The 23,150-nt window shown below is 48.7% G+C and overlaps 1 protein-coding gene across 3 annotated transcripts; it reads right to left on the bottom strand.

Moving 5' to 3' along the window:
- Positions 1-2,646: 2,646 nt before the first annotated feature.
- LOC120537992 (uncharacterized protein KIAA1614-like) lies at positions 2,647-20,776 on the bottom strand. Of its 3 annotated transcripts, none has more exons than XM_039767321.1 (10): positions 20,411-20,776; positions 15,208-15,923; positions 14,375-14,429; positions 13,349-13,489; positions 9,705-10,846; positions 8,673-8,766; positions 8,104-8,293; positions 6,295-6,419; positions 4,727-4,899; positions 2,647-4,236 (listed from the first exon to the last, which is right to left on the bottom strand). In XM_039767321.1, exons 2-10 carry the CDS (start codon positions 15,893-15,895, stop codon positions 4,055-4,057), a joined length of 2,790 nt encoding a protein of 929 aa, XP_039623255.1. In that variant the 5' UTR covers positions 15,896-15,923; positions 20,411-20,776; the 3' UTR covers positions 2,647-4,054. The 3 variants fall into 3 exon arrangements, with proteins under 3 accessions (XP_039623255.1, XP_039623253.1, XP_039623254.1); XM_039767319.1 differs by having other exon boundaries at positions 8,673-8,769; positions 20,411-20,771; XM_039767320.1 differs by lacking the exon at positions 20,411-20,776 and adding an exon at positions 20,325-20,409 and having other exon boundaries at positions 8,673-8,769.
- Positions 20,777-23,150: the final 2,374 nt, after the last annotated feature.

The following is a 23,150-nucleotide window of genomic DNA, read 5'->3' as shown; positions in this document are numbered from 1 at the left end:
TTCACAGTAAGCCACCTTCCCAGGAGCCATTTGCAAAAGCAAGCGTAGGTAAGGTAGGTCACTCACTAATGATGGTGCTGGTGAGTGGGACACATTAATTAATTAGTACATGCAATTTAAGAATTTCACTGTGCACGTGACGATAAGGACCCTGTAGTAGCAGGTTGGGGTAAATAACATGGCGGAGTGGAGGCGGGTGAGCTTCCTGCTCCATGCTTCCTTGCTCATTTATTTCCTCTGCAGCAGGGGAGTGTCATGGGCTTCTCGTTGTACTGCGTACGGAGTCCAATAAAATTGTTACTTGCATGTGCTAATCAACATGCCACCCATGTGTGGTGCCAGTACCTTACCTTGAAATGCCTGTCTTCTTTACCTGAAAAATCTCTCACATTTGTCCTAAATGCATGCAACATAAACTACAGGTAAGTTATGGGTATGTAGAAAAGGACTGGGTGGGGTTACATGTTTGAGTGGCAGTTGGGTAGGTGGGACTACATGATTGGTGGGCAGCAGGCGGGGCAGAGTTAGATACCTGAAAGGCAGCTGACTGGGCAGCCAGTTGGGTGGAGCTAGATGCCTGAGTGGCAGTAGAGTGGGAGGAGCTAGATAGGTTTGGAGCAGAGGTTCTCAACCTCTATGGTCTATGGCATATTACTGTGTATTTCCCACATGCAGAAATTGAGGAGTGGGGATGGGGGGCCCCCTTGGTGGAATGGGTACAATTTGAAATGGGAAATAGAATACAATTGAAAGGCGTGTGGGTCAGGGGAGAGGAGGGTGAAAGTTATATAATTAGAAGCAGGAAAAAAGACAGCACATTGCAATGTTAAGGCTTGACCAAGGTCAGTCATCATAATTATGTGCTTGGGACCCAAAGACGGCAACTCGCAGCCCAGTGACGGTGCAGCGGGACACACTGGTTTAGGGGGTGTCTTTATTATCCCATATACAGAGTCCAGTGAAATCCTTGCACATGCTGATCAAAATGCAGCACGCCGACTTGCCACTCTCTGGTGCCATCATCAGTAAGAGGAGCTACCTGACCTCAAGGCTTCTGTCTTCCTTATCATGATAGGCTTGTGTTTACAGCTACAGCCACTGATATCCAAATGCCTAAAGCCAAACCCAGCAGGCTCCAAACATGAGTTAGTGTCTTGCCATATTCTGACAGGAGGAGCCCAGGGTGCTGTAAGATGGACCACCAGAAAGGTTGACTCGCTCCTCCATTGACCTTCTATTTGTCTTTGGTTAGGTCAGCTATTTTTTTGTTTCTGTGTCTATGGAAAGAAGAAGAGGCAGGTTGTAACACAATAAACAAAAGACTGGAAAAGCCACCTCCACATCAAAAGAGGATCTCCGGGCCGGGACAGAGGGGTGGCATGGCTTATGACCAGAATTAAAGGAGTAGCTGCCCAGGAGCTCGTCGCTGGAGACCTAATAGGGTGATGTGTATCAGTGGCGTAGTGTGGGTGTCAGCCGCCCGGGGCGGAGGAAAATTTCGACTCCCCCATATTTAGATATTTCAATTTAAAAGACTAAAATATACAGTAATTCTTTGCCGCCCCCCACTATGCTACGCCACTGAGGTGTGTGCTCTCTCTGATCCCACTGTGTCTCAGAAAGTGGCAAACCATATAGCAAGGAATTGGCTGCCAAATATTTTACTTTTGAATGTGCCAGGAGATGGGATGCAACATTTTTGAGGGGAAGGAAAAGGAGCAGTTGATAACTGCAGGAAATATCCAAAAACTAAAATGGTGTTCAAAAATCCACCTTAGTAAAAGGATAGGTGGCAGTTTCTATGTCTCTGTCATTCCAATAGATGATGCATCACAAACATCCATCCATCCATCCATTTTCCAACCCGCTGAATCCGAACACAGGGTCGCGGGAGTCAATCCTAGCCATCACACCCACCGCAGGACACACACAAACACACCAATCACACACCAGGGCCAATTTAGAATCGCCAATCCACCTAACCTGCATGTCTTTGGACTGTGGGAGGAAACCCACGCAGACACGGGGAGAACATGCAAACTCCACGCAGGGAGGACCTGGGAAGCGAACCCAGACGGGTCTTCTAACTGCGAGGCAGCAGTGCTACCTCTTCGCCACCGTGCCGCCCTCACAAACATTAACACTGCTTTTATGAATGCCGACTCTGCTCTGTTGGGTAAGGCCTTTAACCTGCAATTGATGAGTGTTTTAGGTAGTGAGAAAAGCGCTATATAAATGCAAAGAATTATTATTATTATTATTATTATACCAAATGGCTTATAACAGAGACATATATGTTGCATGTGTCATTCCAGCAGATGGTGCATCACATTTATAGTACTACTATGTATTGCGTTTGTCATTCCAATAGATGGTGCATCTCCTTTATAGTACTATTATGTATTGTGTTTGTCATTCCAACAGATGGTGCATCACCTGTCTAGTACTACTATGTGTTGCATGCGTCATTCCAACAGATGGTGCATCACATATTTAGTAATACTATACATTGCATTTGTCTTTCCAACAGATGGTCTATTACGTTTAATAATACTATGTATTGCGTTTGTCATTCCAACAGATGGTGCATCACATTTATAGTAATACTATGTGTTGCATGTGTCATTCCAACAGATGGTCATCACAAACATTTTATACTGCTTTTATTAATCCCGTACCAAATGACACAGAGCAGAGACATATACATTGTATGGCGCACTGCAAGTGTTAACTCTGATTGCTTCGACTTCAACCCGTCTTAGATGGGTAGCACAGCCAGTTCAAAGGTAGAGCTGCTAAACATGACAGTTCCCTTCAAGATCTACAACAATTCTTCAGTGAGCACCATAACCAAGTCTTAGGACACTTGGAAGCATGTGTCACCATCTTAACTCACTATGTCATGGAACTCCAAGTGCTACTCAAGCCAGCCTGCCAGCCCTAAAAAACTTCACAAAATACCAAACCACATTCCACATCAGCGCCAAGAAACAATAAAGAGATCGTCACTAACACATAATGCAATTACATGAACGTGCCCGTAATAAATTTGACAGTGTGGACTTCATCGCCAGCCTCGGGGCTCCGATTGGCCTCGCTCTTCTAGACTCTGCATACAGACACGCAGGTAACCTCTAGCAGTGGCACCTTCCCGCAGCACCCTGTCCACTGTGACTCTGCCATATGAGCAACAGGAGGTGGAATTCCTTCGTGGAGGAGGTTTATTTGCAAACATAAATTAAAAAAATACAAGCCATGGAGCACAGTGCCCAGGGATCACTGGGTACACTTGATAGGATGACTTCCCTGTGGGATACCGCAGTTCACCGTGGAGGAGCACTGGGCATTTCTAAGGCATCTGTTTTCGGTCACAAATGCAGCTCGAGACATTTGCACCTTGTGCCGAGGTTTGAATGGAAATGCCAGGTGGGAACCTTAGGGGGAAGACAAACCTAATTGGATGGCGGCGCTTTTTCATTGTGGGACCTGTGCCAGTGCTGGCATTTGAATTGTGGGAGGCTAAGCACCTCAACCATATACCCTGGTGAGAAATTTCTCCATCGTGGTTCTGCGAAAGGCCCAGCTGGATGTCAGTTTTGGGTTTCTGGAACTGGAGCTGGCACGGGTGCATTGAGGATCGCTTTGACAGCGTGGTCAAGTAGCCTTGGTACATCTCTGCCACAAGTTTGCCAGTGTGGTGTCTCGCATGGGATGCATATCAAGTGCGCTGGCGTAAGAAGCAGTGGGTGGCCTGCCACCTTGAATCCTCTGAGGGGTGGCAGGTTCACGTGTAGAAAGCGGGAGGGGGGCACTCCGTCTACAGGCCCTCAAATCAACATGGCATGGCCAGAGCGGTGGGGCCACATAGCCCTCTAGGACATTCCCAGTTTGCTTGCTCGGCTCTGTAACACAGATCTGTGTGGCAGAGCTCCCCTCACGCCGCCAGGGACAATGCCAATCCAAGTCAGTTCATAGCCATGCTTGGCACCTGGTGTGTTCTTGAAAGCCGGTGAGCATCTCATCTCACGTCTCCTCTCACTGACCGTGGCAGAAGCTACCGCTGGCGCAGGACTCTGATGGATGCCATGTCACGTTGTAGCATCAATGTATTGACCTCCTCTAAGGTCAGGCCTGACACCTTCTCCCCGTTCACCTCCAGAATTTCATCACCCACCCCCAGCAAGCCAGCATACAGCTTCCGAGTGCCAGCGTCGCTCATCTCCTCCACGTAGACCCCTGTGTGAAAGAAAAGGGAAGAGTGTGCCAGGGCCCATTTTGGCATCTTTATAATCCACAGACAACCATGTGGGCGAGAGAAAGCTGTTGGCACAGTGCCCTCCACTAATGATGTTCTTCATGGATAAAGGAGCTCCTTGATCCCCCACATGCCATATGCAAAAGTGAGCCTAACAAGATGGCACATCCACCATAGCAACACCAAAGAAGTGTATGGTTGGCAGTGACAAAGCAGGGTTATCAGCAGGTGGCATTTTGTCCCTGAGTAGCAGGCAGACTATACCAGCCTTTAAATGTCTAATAAGTGTAGATCTGTGCCAAGGGTTATACAGTTGATAATTGGGCTCCAGGGTGGATGATACCCAGAAGCTGGTGCCCACCTTGTTAAAGTGAGACAGCTGGGCATGATCAAACATCACAATAGCTACCGGCGAACTCATACCCTTACAGAAAACGGGCAAAGGGTCTTTGTGGTGCTTATCCAGCTTACCTGAATCAGTTCTGCCCACACCCCGGCAGATGAGAAATCCAAATGTGCCCGAGACAGGGCGGCTGAGCTCCAGAAGAAACGTGCCATCGGGAAAGGCCTGGGCCACCCGTCCCACGGAGCGTACCGCGCTTGGGCTGCCAACGTCCTCCACACTGAGCGAGCGCCGGGGCCCCCTGCCGGAGAGACCACAAACGGCAAGTTAAGTGCATTAGCTGGCTCTTCCTGTCCCTGTCCCCGCCAAGTGAACTGTGTGACAACCACGTGGAGTGGCAGCACTTCTGCAAACGGGGAAAGCCACATCCTGCCTGAGCTTTGAAATGCAGCAGGTGCCACTTCCTCAATGGGGGTGGGGTACTAGCAATGGCCACGTACTCAGAAAAGCCAAGGGTGCATTGATAAATAAGAAAAGGACATGGGGACACCAAAGTCTCCTCCCTCCCCCATCAATGGCAACGAGCCAGAGCCAGTTGGAGGTGGCGGGTCTCTCACTTGACTGGCTCTGTCATTGAATGTCACCTCTGTGAGGAGTATGAATGTTGGGGGGGTTGTGTACAGCCTGCCCGCTAGGGTGTCTATAATGTAAAGCTGCAATGCCCCCACCCCCCCAATCATATCAACGACATATACTGGGCACACGTTGTGCATGGCTGTTATTGAATATAGCGCCTTTACAAGCCCTGGCTGCTCGAGTTCAGGAGGGGCGCCTGTCCAGCTGAAACAGATGGGTAAGCTGCAAGGGTATCCAAAGGCCACTGACATGTGGCGGGTGGGGGCTACCCAGTAGACAAAGACGGTCCAGCAGGCAGACAAGCCAAGTGGGGGTGGAGTAGACAAACTGGTTTTGGGGTGGGTGGGGTGTGCTGGGGGTGGTCAGTCCAAGGCCGGACACCTCCCCTCCCCCTGTGCCTCTTTTGGCCTCCCAATCAGCATTCCCACCCACTCCCCCAGGCAACCTGCCTGCTCCTTTTGTCACAAGACAGCCTCCGCGTTGACACCTGCTGGGGGGAGTCAGGCCTTAGTAGCTGCTTGTTGCCATGGCAGCCGTGCCACTGTGTCTTCAAACCACACTTTTCTCCGCCCCCAAGGCCACATAATCAAAACCAGAGGTTCACAGCTTTGGAAGTGGAGCTCACGCAAGACAGAAAGAGAAAGAGTGAGCCCAAGATGTGGCTGAGGTTGCTTGGCAGGCCTCCATGGTCTCTACCGGCAGATCTGTGGAGGAAGTCACATGAGCGGATGCCACCCACCTGCCTTTGAGGGCCTCAGGCGGGCAGCAGCTGGGGAATTCCACCTCAGTGAGGAAGTTGCATTGTGTGGTTAAGACGGAGAGCGGACAGAATGAGACGGGAAGCGGGGGGGTGGTTTATGAGCTCTAGTTCTGCCTTTAGGTGTCCAGCTGTAGGCTCATGAGATGAGGAACGAAGGTCTTTGTGTATAATCCAGGGGTCTGACAAGCACTAATGTGCTGCCTTTTTGGGGCGAATGAATGGGAGTCTTTCACCTGAATGCAGATATATGGCAGCATTTTTATTTATTTATTTATTTATTTTTTGTTCTGTGTGACTTACCTGTATGCTGAAGTGCAGCTCTCTGTTTCCCCCAGCTGGTAGGCTCTGGAACGGTCAGGTTTGCTTTTGGCAGATAGAAGGCTCTGGCTGGATGGAGACTTCTTTAGCTGTGAGAAGGGCGACGCCTAGTGGGCAACAGGGGGAAAGCTGAGTTTTGATAAGGAATAGCCGGGAAAGTCACTATATAATAGAATGAAAGGTACTATATACATAGATAGGTAGATGATGGGAAAGGCACTGAATAATAGATGACAGGGAAAGAAAGCACTGTATAATATATAATAAGGAAAGGCGCTATAAAATACAGAAATAGCTGGATAGAAAAGACACTATAAAATAAAGAGAACTACTTGTATTTCATTATAGATAGATGTGAGAGGACCTATATAATCAGTAAGTAGATGGATAGGAAAGGCTCTGTATAATTATATATATATGATAGGAAAGGCACTATATAAATGATAGATAGGTATATGTGAAAGACCCTATATAATAGATGGACAGGTATAATCTACAGATAGATAATATGAGGCACTCTGTATAATATGTAGCTTGATGGTTAGAAATGGCACTATATAATAGAAAGAGACAAATATATAAGACACTACATAATAAATGGGTTAATAGGAAAGACAGTATATAATAGATAGATAGATGAAAGGCACTATATAATAGATAGACAAGAGATTTGTGAAAGACACTATATAATAGTGGATAGATAGATGAAGACACTATATAATAGTAGATAGATAGATGTGAAAGGCACAATATAATAGATAGACTGGCCAGCTGGTAGCTCCTGTGCACTTTTGTGGCGCCAGCACCTCAGGCAGGTATAGGAGGAAAAAAGCAAAACCTGGGGATGCCGGGACTACCCAAATTATTATTATTATTATTATTTGTGGCTGATGCCCTTATCCAATGCAGTTCACATCATTTGAGATACAAATGGTTACACTTGTTTTCTCCTACAGTTGGAGCACAGGTAGGTGAAGTGACTTGCTCAGGGTCCTACAGTGTCAGTAGTGGGATTTCAGCTCAACACCTCAGGGTTTAAAGTCCAAAACCACATTAATCACTATGGTACACTGCCTGCCTTGGAACAATGAGTTGGATCGGAACAACAAGCTGGACCCCCACAACGAGGTGTAGCACATCAGCAGTTAGACATGGTGACGAGTGCCTTCCCTAAAGGGGAGATGTTCCTGTCTTGTAATTCCATGCTGGAGTCCCCATAATTAAAGCTACATTGAAATACAATGCTGGGAAATGTGGGGAAGCTCTGGGAGTCACCCTAACAACCCTTACCCCCTCGCTCATGGTGCCCATGCTCTTCTAGTCTTATGCTTTATCGGAATGGGCATGGCAGGTGGCACAGCAGTGAGAGCAACTGTCTCACATATCCAGATCACTGGGTTCAAATTTCAGGTCTGCTGTGAGGTTTCCATGTTCTCCCTGTGTACCGTACCATTTTGTTTCCTCCTCCTTTCCAGAGCTGTGATTGGACAGCAGGTTGGGTAGGTGATGGATGTGAATGAATGTGTGTGACACCTCGGGGCAAAGGTGTCCTCAACGTATACCCCACCTGAGAGTAAGTGTACCCCCTGGATGGACAGGCCGCCTTCTCACTGGGCAGCTCTCTCTGTGTGCCCTTCCCACTTGGATGTTGGCAGCCCCGTCTTTAGAATTCAGGGTGCCGAGATACCAGAATCATCCAAAAGCAGGTGGGTAAAGTCTTCCAGACCCCCAGCTAGTGGACAAACCGAGCCACACAGAGTCTCAGTGCTGCCCCCCATTAGAAGAACTCACCAGTTGGAGTGACTGCAGTGATGGAGTCTTCTTCACCTTTCCTTCGGAGCTCACAGGAGCATCCATATGGCTCAGGCTGTTGGAACGTCCCCTCCGTGGCCTCCTGGTCGAGCTGTGCCCGATGGCGCTAAGAAGCTTCTTCAGCACTGACCTCGACTTGGTGTCCGTTCTCTCGCTGGCACTCGGACGCCTATAAGAGCCAGGAATGCAACAGCAAATCAGTGGGCTACAGGTTCAGAACAACCACTCGGTGAGCTCACCCTCTTTTCCAATAATAGCCAATCACCTACAATAGCCAATCAGAACACTTTCATTGTATTGTGGCCTGTTAGTCTGTTTTTCCAAAATTAAAAAGGTTCTAACTTGAGTTGCTTAACCTGCATTTCACCCTTTGTCCAGTAGGTGTCAGCACCAGTTCATGCTACAGATTGACCCTCACGCTTTACAGTAGTGGCCAAGCCCACCTTATTTTGGTTTGTATTCTCCAAGCCCTCTGAAAGTAATTGCTGTGAAAGGCGCTATATACAGTACAAGCTGAGTGGTGCCACGTTGCCTGTCCGCACACTTACTGTGAGATGTCTGCTGGGGTTCTGGGTTTCCACTGAGCAGACGTGGGCTCTGAATGCTCATTGGCGTCATCTCTCTCAATGAATGGACTTTGACCTGCTAGGGGAGAAAAGAGAAAAGTAAAAAAGAATTTACTATTTGAGCAGGATGGGGGTCCGCCACTGTCAGGGCGCTATAAAAGACCAGAATAGTACAGGGCAACCCAGAAGGGAGAGCTGTGGGTTAACAAACCAGGAGGGCTTGACCGCCAGTGCCAGTCCCTACGGTGTGACAATTCTTTAAGGTCATATGCACCACTAGGGGGGGCGCGCTTGGCACACAGGGACTTTGCTTTCACAATACATCAGCACTGCCTTAGTCCTAAGTGACGTACATTGGGCTTTAGCGATGCCAGCCTGATGAGCATCGGGAATTTGCAATTAATAGTTGAGCTGACGGGCCGAAACGCTGTTTACAGAAAACTTGATTTCCCTCCGGACACGTCGGTCAAATTGAATCAGCGCTCAGTCGGAGCTAAACAATCAAGGCCGACCCTGGCAACCTGGCAGGATAAACACATTACAGATGTGCCCTCGTAATGCAAAGATGGCAGATATCTCTTAGGAAAAAGGTGGATTGTGTTCTCAGGCAGTGTAGACCTGTCTCTGGACCATGGGCATATCTTAGGTCAATACCAGGTCTGTGAGCCTAGAGACAACAGCCTGGTGAGTAGCTGGCACTATGTCTACCCACCACTGCTGACATGCCATCTAGGCACAAAGGACAGCTGCCAAGATGCCACCCAGGCTCCTGCAACCCCATTTGTGGATGCAGAGATGTTGGCTCTGCACCGCTGAACAAATGCATTTATGGACTAACAATGCCAGGGTGCCACCTTACCGACTTAGATGTTGATACCCTAGACACTGATGATGTGTGCCCAAGTGTCAGCATTTGCCAACCACCTGTTTGTACTATGGGGGCACTGTATGACCTTTACATGCCATGTAACCCAAAAGCAAGTAAAAACTGGCATAAAATGAAATCCAGCTTACCTGTGCCAGTTTCCAGGGCATGCCTGGCATCCAGATGGCTGTTGTTGCAGTTGTTGGTGGACAAAGTCAACTCATGAAAGTTCTCTTCTGAGCAGGATGAGGTGGGCTCACTGTCCTCAGCGTCCAGGTGGATCAGGCGGTACTGGAGAGATGGTAGGACCTGCACCACACGCTGCCTGCTTGGGTGGCATCTGGTGCCAGATTTCAAGGAGGACTTTTTGACTTTTGGAATGATGTCAGAGACTTGAACACGTGACTCCACAAATTCAGGAGAAGCGTCTCCATTTTGCTTGTTGGCACTCGGCACCAGTGGGTGATTTCCACCAGGGGTGGTTGGCAGCTTTGTGGCAAGAGACTGGTAACTGTCTCCTTCTGCCCCATTAGGCCTGGGCCTTGCCTTATGCTCATTGTCTGTATGTAAACAAGAGTTGCTGTGGCCAGGAGTCTGTTCATGTCTAGTAGTCACTGTGCCAAGGCTGGGGGTGGCACACTTGGGTGCTGCTTCATTACCATGAAGAAGCTGCTGGCCGACTGCTGTCACGTCATCCACGATGGTCACTTCGCCAATGTAGGACTCCTTAATGTAATCCGTTCTCACCTTGTGCTGCGATGGAGGCACCCAACATGGTATCACCCTGAGGTGGGAGCCTTCTGGAGCCTGGCAGGCTGGAATGGAACCCTGCTGCATTTCGCCAGCTGGCACATCACTAGTATTGCACTTTGGATTTCCATCACTAATGGTAGAGACCGGAGTGCCCGGGCTCTGTCTCCTCTCACACCCCTCCTGAGCTCTCCTGCTGTTCCTCTTGTTCCACAAGGGGGCGCACTCCTGGTTCCTGCTTAGGTCCACTTTGCCACTCCTAGTGGACCCCCCACTGGTGTACAAGGAGACATCGGGCTTTGACACCAGTAGGCCGTGGCCTCTGCCCCCGACTCGTCGTCTCTCCAGGTACCGCACTTCAGCCTCCTGCTCCGACTCGTCCTCAAAGCGCACTCTGGTGGGTGACTGCCCCTGCCGCCGTTTTGGACCACCGCTTGAGTCTCCACTGGACGAATCGCTGAGGTTGCCACACCCAGATGATTGAAACTCCTTGGCAGAAGGGCCTCTCCTGGCCTGGACGCCCCCTCTGCTGTTAGAGTCCCTGAAAAAAAAGGTGAGGAAAGTAGTGAAGGGGTTAAAGGGGCGGGCAGTCAGTTTAGCCTGCTGACCAGCCACTCTCTAATATGTCGATGGCCTGCCTTGAGCTCCGCCTCCTGTCTTCAGCCCCACCTCTACTGTACATCACAGAGACAACCGTCTTGGCCATTCACACCCTTGCCTTTCTCTGTATGACCACTTGTTCATGGGGGCTCGCTGTCCTGCTGGGCGCCACCCTCTTGCCCAGTTTACAGCTACCTACTCTGCCAACTGTCCACTCCTCCCTGCTCACAAACCTGTGTCCTCATCTCCTGGCCTCTTCTGGTCCTGCCTCCTCACACCCTTCGAAGTTATCAATTCCCATATCACATTACCTGTCCTCTATGGCCACCTCTTCATCTTGCATCATCACAAGCAATCATCAGCACTTGCGGCCCACCTTCTCGTGTCCTGCACTCAGCTGACCTCTCACATTTGACTCTCTGTGACCACCATCAACTTTAATAAATGCTCCTAAGCCTAACTGACCATCCCTGTCCACCTTGCACACTGTGCAGATCTTCCTGTTCCACATGTCCACTCAGCTGACCTCTCACACCCAGTTTTCTTTGGTCACTCGACTATCCCTGTCTGATCTGCTCATTTGTCCACCTTGCCCGTCCAAATTGTGCCGATTTCCATGGCCTGAGCACTCAACTGACCTCTTACACCTGGCATTCTGTGGTCAATAATGACATCCACAGAGGCTCTTGAGCCTGCTTGACCCTTCCTGTCCACCTTGCTTGGTCGCACTGTCCCACCTGCTCACTCCCTGCACTTCCTGCTCACACACAACTATTGGCCAATCCCCTGTGTGGTCACGTATCCCGAGTAGCCCAAGATTCTACTTCCCTAAAGTCCACTTTGCACACTGTGCAGATCTTCATGTTCTAAAGTGCACTGGCACTTTACACTCAAACCCAGTCCTCGGTGGTCACTTTGGATATTCGTGTTAGACTCTGCTCACCTGTTCACTCGCTGCACTCCACTGACCTCTCGCACTTTACCTCCCGTGGTCAATGACAATATCTGTAGCCGAAATAGCACATTATGAGGAGGGGGTCTCGCGTCTTTGGAGCTATTGACCCTCCTCAGTGTGGTCACTTATCCCGAGAAGCCCTGCATTCTATTTGACTAAAGCCTGTCCACCTTGTACACTGTGCAGATCTTCATGTCCCGCATGTCCACTCCCTGTGGACCGTCAGTGGTCAGTTACAACATCCATAGAAGCTCCAGAGTCTCCTCAGCCTGCTTACACTGTCCCACCTCGGTCAGTGAGGCCACAAGATCACACACCTGCTTTGGAGCTCTGGACCCCCCCTCCCCCTGTGGTCACTGATCCTGAGAAGCTCCATATTGTTCTTGTTTGCACCTTCCTGCTAATGTTTCCATAGCCACCTCATCTTACTGCTTACATACTGAGGGTCTCCTCGTTCCCACTTATCTTACTTTCAGTCCCACATGCTGTTTCCTGTAGGGGACACTTTAGAGATAAAAATAAATTAAAAGAGCCTCTGGGTCACCCTAGACCCTGCTATGGACCCTTGTCCACTCTCCCACTCCTTCCTGGCCGTTACTGCTTCGGCTGATTCCTAGGAACTCAAGGAGCTTTCAAGTCCCTCCTCCAGCCTTGAGTCACTTCCAGGTCCCATGGAACCTTTGGGGTTGTCCATGTTGAGCTCCCCCACTGGCCCGAGGTGCCCCTATAGTCTTGAGGCCAGCCCTGTATTATATGGCTCAGAGAGCCCTGCAGCGAGGCCTTGCAGATAGAACTAGGGGCCAATGGGGGCCCATCCTGCTGGTGTCTATCAGGTCGGGGGTTCTATTCCTCTGTTATTGATCACCCTCTAGTATCATCCATGGAATAAAATCCTCTAGGAATTCGTCCCTCATCTCCAAACCTGACACCCTGTTCTCGTCCAAATCCTCTCAGTCTTCATGCGCACACATGCTGACCATCACAAGTCCTCACCCAGCTGCCCATTGTACATGGCCTTGGACTTTTTTTTCCAGCCTGGTCCTTGCACTTAACTCCTTGCACCATCTGCAAGTCTGCAGTCTTCTCACCTGATTATCATCTTCCCATTTCTCCTTTACTGTCCAGAGTCCGAACATGAAGCTGACCTCTTTGTCCACCCTTTCCCCTACAGGAGCTCACCTTATGTTCAGATCGCCTGCATCTCTGCTCAGAACTTAGGCCCTAGCAGTTGACATGTGACCTTGCAGAGGAACTCTGGGAGTTGTAGTTTCAGCTGGCCCACGAGCTCATTGAGGCTGAGTACCTTAGCATCCCAGGCCAACCCCAGGGACCTGACTGCATTTACTGGCTACAGTTTTTTCAGCTAACCTGGTGGGGGCACCCTCCACTTTTCTAGACTGCACTGCTCACTACACCCCATGTGACAAAAGAACCCCCAAGCTACCTTGCTGAAAACGTCAAACCGGAGATGTGAGAGGTTCCACTTACGGGCTGGGCCTCCTGAAGGGTAGGATGCTGTGGTCAGCCCTGAGTGGGTGGGCGCGGGCCTTCATTCGGGCTCTCTCCAGTAGCCGCTTTGCCTGCTCGTGCCGGGGGCTCAGTGGCAGCTCTTCAGTCATAAGAAAGGCCCTGCAGCAGAGAGAGACACACACACACACACACACAGCAGGGGAATTAGAGTGGCAGACGGAGATTAGCGATTAGGGACAGGCGGCACCAATCTAGCACCCCCCACACGGCACCATTAGGAGATGTCCAGCACGCACAGGCGCTGAGGACAACCCGGGAAGTCATGCGTGTAACACCCCGTTGGCTCCATCTTTATCTGTAGTCACTTCCTCCTATCTCCCTGGCAAAAGGAGGGCAACAAACGGGCATGCCTTCAGCTAAACATTTAAGAAGTAGGACGAATTTGGACCAAAGCCACTGTCCTTTATTGAAACTCCTACTTGACTCGATTAGCCGGGGCACTTAATTAATCAAATCTTTCAGGGCAGTAGAGATGGCAACCTCTTGGGGGCACCACTTCAGTTTTAAACCAGTAATGAAATTAATACAATTTATTTATGTACTGTAGTTCCTTTGCGCTTCAGGTTGTGAATCCCACCATTGTAACATTTATTATGTTAGTTAAAAAAAATTAATAAATAAAAAAGAAGGTGCCCATGCTAATAGGCCTGAAGCCCCCCATGAGGTGTGGCACTGGATGGTCAAGCTGGCATTGTGGCAAGAAGACTGGATCCAGCAACTCTGGCATCAATTAATCTGTCCAGTGTATTGAGTGGTCACATCCTACTGGGAATGTCAATGGGTCTTGTGCCACTCAAGCCACTAGTAGCTTTATAAGGACAGCCTGCCCATCCATGCCACCTCATGCCTCAATAAGTGCTAAGTCTAATGTCCTACTCCACTAAAAGGGCCCAGAGCTGCAATTACTTATTCACATATTGGCCCTAATTCACAGTGGACACATATTGGGGGTGGGGGGCACGGGGGGAGAAGGGAGCCAAGTACCTGGGTCTGTGGTCACAATCTTGAAGCGAAATGCCAGAATCCCAGTCGCTGTCACCTGAAAGAAAACAAAGGTTTGAAACAGGCCACTTGAAACTCTGCCATCCCATGTCTTTAATTACATCCTTAGCTATTGGTGTATATAGCGCCTTTCATGACAGCGCTTGGATGCCAGACTGTATAACCTGTGAAGTCCTGTCTTTAGGTGAGATTGAAAGTGTTGGCCTGTAATAACAATAATGCTTTTATTTATATAGCGCCTTTCATGAATAAACATGGAGCTCAACGTGCTTTTAATAGAATAAACAGGAAAATGAATAAATATGGTAATAAAGATACATGTACCTATGTTAAGAAAGTGTGCATCCTGTAGGGGGTGCTAGTTAGGCAAGGGGGGGTAATAGGGTCGGATATTTTTTTTTGGAAGTAAAGAAAGGGGAGTGTCAGGGCCGTCTTAACATATGGGCACAGTGGGCACTGCCAAGGAGTATAGGGTCCCACAGTGTTTCTGATGCCTATCATATGTTTCTGTTTTGCTACCAAAATAGGGGCCCCGATGCACTACTTTGCCCAGGGGTCTGTGATGGTGGTAAGATAGCCCTGGAGGGTGTGCAGAGTTGTGAAGGGCAGCTGAAGTGGTCAGCCAGTGACCAAGACTGCAAGGTCCAAGCCTTGTAGAGCAGCAACGAGACACTTTGTGGAGGGGGTCTTGTGTCTTTAAAAGTACTCTCCCTGTGGGTTTTCTAGCCCACTAATTCAGTCTGTGTGATGTTTTGAGAAGTGAGAGGCGCTCCTGCTCACACATACATTCCTGTGGCCACTTTGGCACCCTTTACCTTTTCCACTGCGGTCCAGGAATTCAGGAATTGCCTGCCGAGGTTCTTGCCGTTCCTCCGGTCTGCATGGCGGCCGGCTCAATATTTGCCGCAGGACTCCGCGGTTCATCTCCACCCGCTCCGACAAGGATGGCACACTCGAGGCGCTGCCCAGGCTCTCCCAGCTCTCGGCTCGCCCCAGGTACCCCTTGCCCACGGGCCAAGGTTCCAAGTCAGTTTCACGGGTTTCATTCCTGGTGGCTTTCCAGAAGCCCCTGGGTGGAGTCCACTCCTCTAAGGGGCCACCGCCATTGCTGATGTGCAAGTTCTCCAGGCTGGCGCCCTCACCCAGGCCCCTCTCCTTACGGCACTTGAGAACTTTATCAGTTAGATAGGTGTGGACCTGCAGCTCAGGGTCCACCTCCTCATCACTGCTTAGCTGCTTGCTTGGGGCCGGACAGCCCTCCGTTTTCCTGTCCTTGGTGTGGTGCTTCTTGTGGAGCACCTGGGAGGATCCCGATCGCTTCTCTGATAGTGCTTTGACTTTGGACTGTAGCGCTAGCACAGCAGACCCTTCAGGGGGCGATGGCACCAGCTGGGAACACTCGGCCAAAGTCACCCTGATGTCCATCTCTCGTTTTTTTCTCGGCCCTGGCTTGTACATCCCATTGGAGGAGTAGACACTTTCCGGTAAGACGAGGCCCTCCATTTAATTTGGAGGTCCAGACAGAATGTACCTGAAAGAGAAAACAGAAGGTGGTGGGGTGACATCACATATCTGGGCCTTTTTCTCAAAAGCCAACTAATCACACCACTCCATTTATTAAATGACCACTAGGGGGCAGCAGTCTTTAACTAAGTATGTACAAGTGACCACTAGGGGGCAGCTGTCCTTAAGTAAGTATGTACAAGTGACCACTAGGGGGCAGCAGTCTTTAACTAAGCATGTACAAGTGACCACTAGGGGGCAGCAGTCTTTAACTAAGTACGTACAAGTGACCACTAGGGGGCAGCTGTCCTTAAGTAAGTATGTACAAATGACCACTAGGGGACAGCAGTCTTTAACTAAGTATGTACAAGTGACCACTAGGGGGCAGCTGTCCTTAAGTAAGTATGTACAAATGACCACTAGGGGGCAGCAGTCTTTAACTAAGCATGTACAAATGACCACTAGGGGCAGCAGTCCTTAAGTAAGTATGTACAAATGACCACTAGGGGGCAGCAGTCCTTAAGTAAGTATGTACAAATGACCACTAGGGGGCAGCAGTCCTTAAGTAAGTATGTACAAATGACCACTAGGGGGCAGCAGTCTTTAACTAAGTATGTACAAGTGACCACTAGGGGGCAGCAGTCCTTAAGTAAGTATGCACAGGTGGGCCTGTGCTCTCCATACTCTCATAGGCTCATTGGATCCAGTGAAACTGTTGCTTATGTCTGCTAATCAACATGCCACGTGTCATGCCGTGGTCACAGAGTTGATCTGCCAAACCTCAAACTTTGAGTTAAGGTCTCCCGAATCATGCATGAGATTTTCAACATTAGGAGGCACCAGAGTGCAGCTGAAAGTCTGCAGGTCAGCCTGCGCTGTGCTCTCCATTTTCTCAGAGGACTGTGCTGATAAATCAGGCACAGCATTGTAAGCTTGCTAAGGGGTGCCATAGTGTAGCCTCCACTGATGCCTTGTCTGTGGTCCCCTAAGCTGCAAAGGGCCTGAAGAAAACGCCTACAGTCCCCTGGTTTTGCATAACATCATCAACATTAGGTGGCGCCATTGTGTGGCAGGACATCCACAGGTCAGCCCATGCACTCCATACTCTCAGGTTGTGCTCACCTTATGTCTGGTGTTTCCCCTAAATTGAAATTTCCCAAAAGTTGGGACGTAGCTGACCCCAGACAAAATAACAACCAGACCCAGTGATTTCGCTCAACTGACAGTGGCTGCATTGCAGGTGGATCGCAGCAGATTCAGGAGACCACCCTAACCCCCAATCTGATGATAATGCTCGATTCACCAAGGAGGAAAAGCATTGACGATCGTGCTTGATTAATCAAATCTTAGGATGATGTGGTGATCACGCAAGACTCTCCCCCTTTTTGACAATTGAAGTTTAGTCACTGAGGGGGGCCATCCAAACAGCCACTCCCCAACTCAGACGACTGCCATGAAGAGGGAAACGATTCCCGGTGGGTCCTAAACTCACTGGATTGTGAAAGACTTGGCCGTGGCATAACAAAGGTTAGTAGACAGTGCCCTATACCATGAAGAATGTTCTGAACACTAGGGGGTGCCAGTGCGCAGCTGAATATACACTCTGCTTGTGCTCTCAAGTCAAAGGTCCCCTGAATCTTTCAGGCTGCCATCAACACTAGGGGGTGCTGGTGGGCAGCTAACTCTTCACAGGTCAGCCCATACTGCCCATACCATCAGTCTGGATAAGACCTCAACAAAGCAATTCCTACAAAATTACAAAAATCGCCATCACCACAGGGGGCGTTCTTGAGCAGTTTTTGCATTCCCTTACAGAAGCAGCTGTGACCGTAAGTTCTCCACTTTCACATTAACTAGACCCCAAAAATAAGTAAAGACCACCACCACCCCATAAGGACACCCCCAGCATTCTGCAATGTTCAGGATGTCTTGTTTTAGGTGGTCACTGCAACATTCCCATGAACTGTCACCTCGTGCGTGCCACTGCTAGTAGTGGCCTGTCCAGCTAGGCACTTTAATGAGCTCAGGTGTAAAGGTCAGCAGCAACGTGACAAATGGAAAGGCAGGTGGGGGAGGGGAGGTCTTCTGTCCAATCCCACCTGGAAAAAGTAACAAGCACAGGAGGAGAGTGAAGCCCACCTGGCATTCCGAGCACATGACACCTTCTTATTCAGGAGAAAATGAGGGTCACTGTGACAGGTGGGTGGCACACAAAAGAACGAGCAGGGAGATGAGAAAGGAAAGAGACATGGGGGGCATCCAAGAATTTCAAAGGGCACACTGGGACATCTGTATAAAAACAAGCAACCGAGCACAACAGATAAGGGACAGGAAAGGGAAGACAAAGATAATGGGAATGACAAAGACAGAATGACAGGGATTGTTTAGGAAAACACAGGCGTGTGGTGGGGGGGCTTAAGAATGTAATGGGGGCACAGAGGATGAGAGAAGAGAGACGTGTGATGGGGTGCATTTGTGAATATGGGCGCAAAAGAGCAATGGCAGACATAGAGAGAGAGACATGAAAGGCACTATATAATAGAGAGACGTGAGAGGCACTCTTTGAGACCGAATAATAGATGGATATGAAAGACATAATAGAAAGATACAGATAGATATGAAGGGGACCATATAACAGATACATAAAGCAAAATATGGATTTAAAAGGCACTATATAATAGACAGACGGATAAATAGATAGGGATGAAAAGTACAATAGAGGGATGGATCAAAAGATGGACAGACAGATGAATATGAAAGGCACTACATGAAAGACTGATACATACAGTATACTGTATATGAAAAGCACTAGGTAATAGATACATGGATCAGTAGGGGGCTAAACAAACAGATATGAAAGGAGCAATATGAGAAATACACAGCTATGAAAAGAAAAATATAGATATGAAGGCACCATATAATAGATGGATGTGAAAGGCACTATATATTAGACTGATAGATGGATATCAAAGACATGTTATAAAAGATAGCTAGAGCTAGATATAAATGACACCATATAAGATATATGGATCAATAGATAGATTTGAAAGGCATTATATGATAGATAGATAGATAGATGTGAAAGACACTATATAATAGATAGATAGATAAAAGGCACTATATTATAGATATTTAGATAGACAGTACTTTATCGAAAACGATTAAAAAAAAACTGACACCAAGGTATGGAAAATATTTTGGTGACAATGAAGTCATGCAGGGATAACTGGGGACAGGGCGCCCAGAAGGGGTGCTGGCACGCAAAATGCAGATCGATTTTCTTGGAGGCACTTGGTAAAAAGCAAAGGGACCTACAGGGATGCACTGTGACGAGCAGCCGGGCAGGGAAAAGAAGGGACACGGCAAACAGGAATGGGACGTGCAAGAATCAGACGGGACGCACGGGGACATGTGACGAAAGTGCAGTGGGGTGGGCCGGTGGGTCACATCTGTGCACACGTGCAGAAATAAGCTGTGGTACGGAAACGCAAAGGGACACCCGGAGACGGGACTCGCGTTCTGTAAACACCGGAGTGTTTAAAGTATCGAGGTGGCACGAGGCTCAGTGTGGGGATGATCCAGCATAGGAAAGCATTTGCTGGGACACAAAGGGACACCGAATGAGACGTGTAGACATCTATACAGGTGGCGCAGTGGTTGCGCTGCTGCTTTGCAGTATAGAGACTGTGGGTTGGCTTCCCAGGTCGTCTCTGTGTGCAGAGTGCTTCGTGTAGTGAGAAAAGCGCTATATAAATGTAAATTATTATTATTATTATTATTATTATTATGAGTCGTCAGGGATGCTGAGGAATACTTTGGAAGATCGAGAAGCCCGGACCAAACAGGATTACACAAGAACAGACACGTGTATATACAGCAGGTCTTTGTTTGGGGTGGCACAGTGGTGTAGTATTTAGTGCCACTTCTTCACAAAACCCAGCTTCCTGGTTTTGCCCTGTCACTGTGCCAGGTAGGCTGACACACGGGTTAGGACATTTGCCTAATCCAAATTGGCCTTAAGTAAGTGTAGGGTTGCATGTATGTGCCTCAAGTGGCATCGTCTCCAGGTGTATCTCCCACCTTGCGCAGACTTTGCCCCTGTACTGCCCTGTAACGCATTACGTTGGTTTAATGACGGCAAACAGATGGAAAAGAAAAGACACCCAAGAATCCACTCAGAGTTGACTCTTAGAAGGCGCGAGACTGACCACAAAGTCCAAAAGGCTCAGGCTGGAATACATAACGGCATCAAACAAATGCGCACGGACATATGAGGACATGCGTAGAAGCGAACGGCCGCAACACGGATAACTTAAGAAGTTCCAACAGGAATTCTGGGATAAGTGAGATCACTCAAGAACAGTAAAGGAACACTGAGGACAAGAACCGAAAGTAAGAAGAGGTGACACAAAACGGGACGAGTACTCACGGACTTGAGGATTCGTCACAGCACACTGAAACAGAGGGTCCTTCGTTTTGTTTTGTTTTGTTTTGTTTTTTTTTTTGGGAACCCACCTCGTGAGATGGCCTGCTGGCGGCTCCTCGGGGTGCAACGGTACACGCGCTTCCCTGCAGTCTATCCTGCTCCGCCTGGCCCAAGCAGCTGCCTGGTGCGGACAGACGCATACCTGGGCTGGAGACCAAGCGTGCTGTGTCTGCGTCTGGCCCGCCAGCCCCTCTCCCGCACACCGCCGCTGCAGCAGCTGACTATAAAAGGTGATCCACATGTGTGAACCCCTCGCCGTTACTCTGGAAACAGACCCGAGAGGAAATGAGGCGGGAGCGCAGTGTTGTGAGAAGAGAGGAGAGGCTGGCGGGCTGGCGAGAGGCACGGAGGGAGGAGCCGGGAAACTTTACACTCCATTTGGAGAGGAAGCTAAACGCCGGCTGCAGCTGCCCAGGAATGTGGATTCGGCCGGCCGGCACGGCCGTCTGCCTCGCTGGCTCTCCATGGGGCGGGGGCTCCCATGAAGCGGGGGAGTGAGGCAGCACATCGGGCAGATCCAGGAAGGGATTAAGGAGACTCCTGCCCTGCTCTCTTTGGCACCTCAGCTTGGCTGTGTGGCAGGAGCAGAGAAGAAATGAAAGCCCACCAAGATAAAAAGCAGCCAGGTCTACTAGACGAGAGCGGACGCTTAATTGGACAATCCAGCAAAACACAGAGCTTTCTGATACCAACCATTGTGAAAGGAGCTATATAAGCTGAAGGCTGATGGTGATGAGTGACAAGACTGGCAGAGAGGAGGGGGGCTGCCCATTGTATCCGAGAAAAGTAGCTAACTGCTGAGTAAACTCCCCATGAAGGGCGCTATATAAACTCAAAAATGGTGTTGAGAAGTGCCAAGACTTTCTGGAGGGCTGATATTAGCAGGGTGGAGGCTGACTGGCCATTCAGTCCAATAATGGGACTACCTATAGTGCTCACCATATAAGCCACTATATAACAGATTGCTAGATATATGGACATGAAAGGCACTATATAATCGATATTTCGGTGGGTAGTTCACAGATCATTGTGAAAGGTGCAATGTAATCAAAAGACTGATCAGCGACTGGGGTCTGACTAGCAGCTGAGCTCACACCAGTTACGTTGTGGCTTTACCTCGGACTGGTGTGAGGGTTGACGCTACTTAATATGACTTTTTTGACAGTGCTCAACATGAAAGGCACTATATAACATTTAATTGGCCCAAGGGATGTAACTAACTCCTTTGTAATGTGCCTCGAGATTGTGCTGTCAGTTTAAAACTGAGGGTGGATGAGGATGGAGGAGAACTGAAAGTCCTGTGTTATGGGCAAAGGTCTTAGGACAATGCATCATGCTGATTGCTGCTGTGCAAGGTGCTGTATACACCGAAGACTGGCAGGGCTGAGCAGCAGGACACTGGCAAACCGGAGACATCCAGCCAATGGGGCTACCTGCTGAGTAAAGTGCTTTGTACAAGGCGCTATATCACCTAAAGGAGCATAGTGATGAATGACAAGACTGGCAGGAGAAGCAATACGGGGAAACTGGAAATCAACAGACCTTCACATCTGAGGAATGTAAAGTGCTTCTTGACAGAACTCCCTGTGAAAGGCGCTATATAAGCTAAAGAATGGTAGTAATGAGTGGCAAGACTGGCAGAAGCACTGGCTTGCTGGCCAACATATCCACAGAATGCAACTAACTGCCATAACAGTTAGAGAGGCCTGACTGGGATGCCGGGAAATAACGGGCAGATTACAGTGGTGGGCTGGTGCTGCCAGCTGCAGGTAAATTGTTTAATAGAAGTCTTTGTGGCGGTGCTGCCTGTGAAAGGCGCAATAAAAAACAGCGCACTGGCCACACTGAGCTAAAGAGACGGTGTCAGCATTCCCAAATTATAAGCTCTTTGTGATGGCATTCATGTGGAAAGGTGTTATATACACTAGGGGGCAGTGGGGTACTAGGAGGGCCAACAATATTGCAAGATAGCAGGCTGATGCTTGGTGGGGATTGGGGGAAGTTGGCACCACCAGCACTGGGCAAGGGGGAAAAAAAATACAGCAGTGATCTATATGAGTAGTCAGACTGGCAGAAGGGTCTGAAGAATTGACCTCACGAAATGGTCAGGCTAAAAGAAAACGGCTGATGGTTTAGTGATGTGCTGTTGAGAAAGTCACCAAATAAGCAATGAGAGGCCTCACTGGCAACAGAGTTGAGATAATAATTATAATAGACGGGTAAGTATCTGTGCATCTGTGTTCGTCCTTTTGCTATGTGTCTCTAATTCCAACATATGGTGCATCACTAACATTAACACTGTTTTTACGAATCCCATAACAAATCGCTTATAACAGAGACCTATGCATTGCATTTGTCATTCCAGCAGATGGCACATCCCAAATATTAACATTGTTTTTACAAATGCCATACCTAGTGGCTTATAATGGATATGATAAACGTATTGCCTTTGTCATTCCAACAGATGGCACATTACAAACATTAACATTGCTTTTAAGAATCCCATAAAAAATTGCAAACAAAGATATATGTATTGCATTTGTCATTCCAACAGATGACACGTCAAAAATATTAACACTTTTTAAGAATCCCATACCAAATGGCATATAACAGCTATGATGTATGCATTGCATTTGTTATTCCAATGGATGACGCATCACAAACATTTGCAGAAATGCATTTTATCACTATAAATGTTTGTGATGTGCCATCTGTTGCAATGACAAATGCATTGTATTTTATTATCACATGCATTGTAAAATACATTCC

Source organism: Polypterus senegalus, chromosome 10, assembly GCF_016835505.1.
Source record: "Polypterus senegalus isolate Bchr_013 chromosome 10, ASM1683550v1, whole genome shotgun sequence".
NCBI classification, from domain to species: domain Eukaryota; kingdom Metazoa; phylum Chordata; class Cladistia; order Polypteriformes; family Polypteridae; genus Polypterus; species Polypterus senegalus.
This window is presented reverse-complemented; position numbering and strand designations above follow the sequence as displayed.

Coding starts and splice junctions, on each gene's coding strand:
- LOC120537992 (XM_039767319.1), bottom strand. CDS start 15,895: ATGGAGGGCCTCGTCTTACCGGAAAGTGTCTACTCCTCCAATGGGATG. Junction 13,490..14,374: donor GATTGTGACCACAGACCCAG/GTACTTGGCTCC, acceptor TCTCTGCTGCAG/GGCCTTTCTTATGACTGAAG. Junction 8,294..8,672: donor ACCCCAGCAGACATCTCACA/GTAAGTGTGCGG, acceptor TGGCTCTTATAG/GCGTCCGAGTGCCAGCGAGA.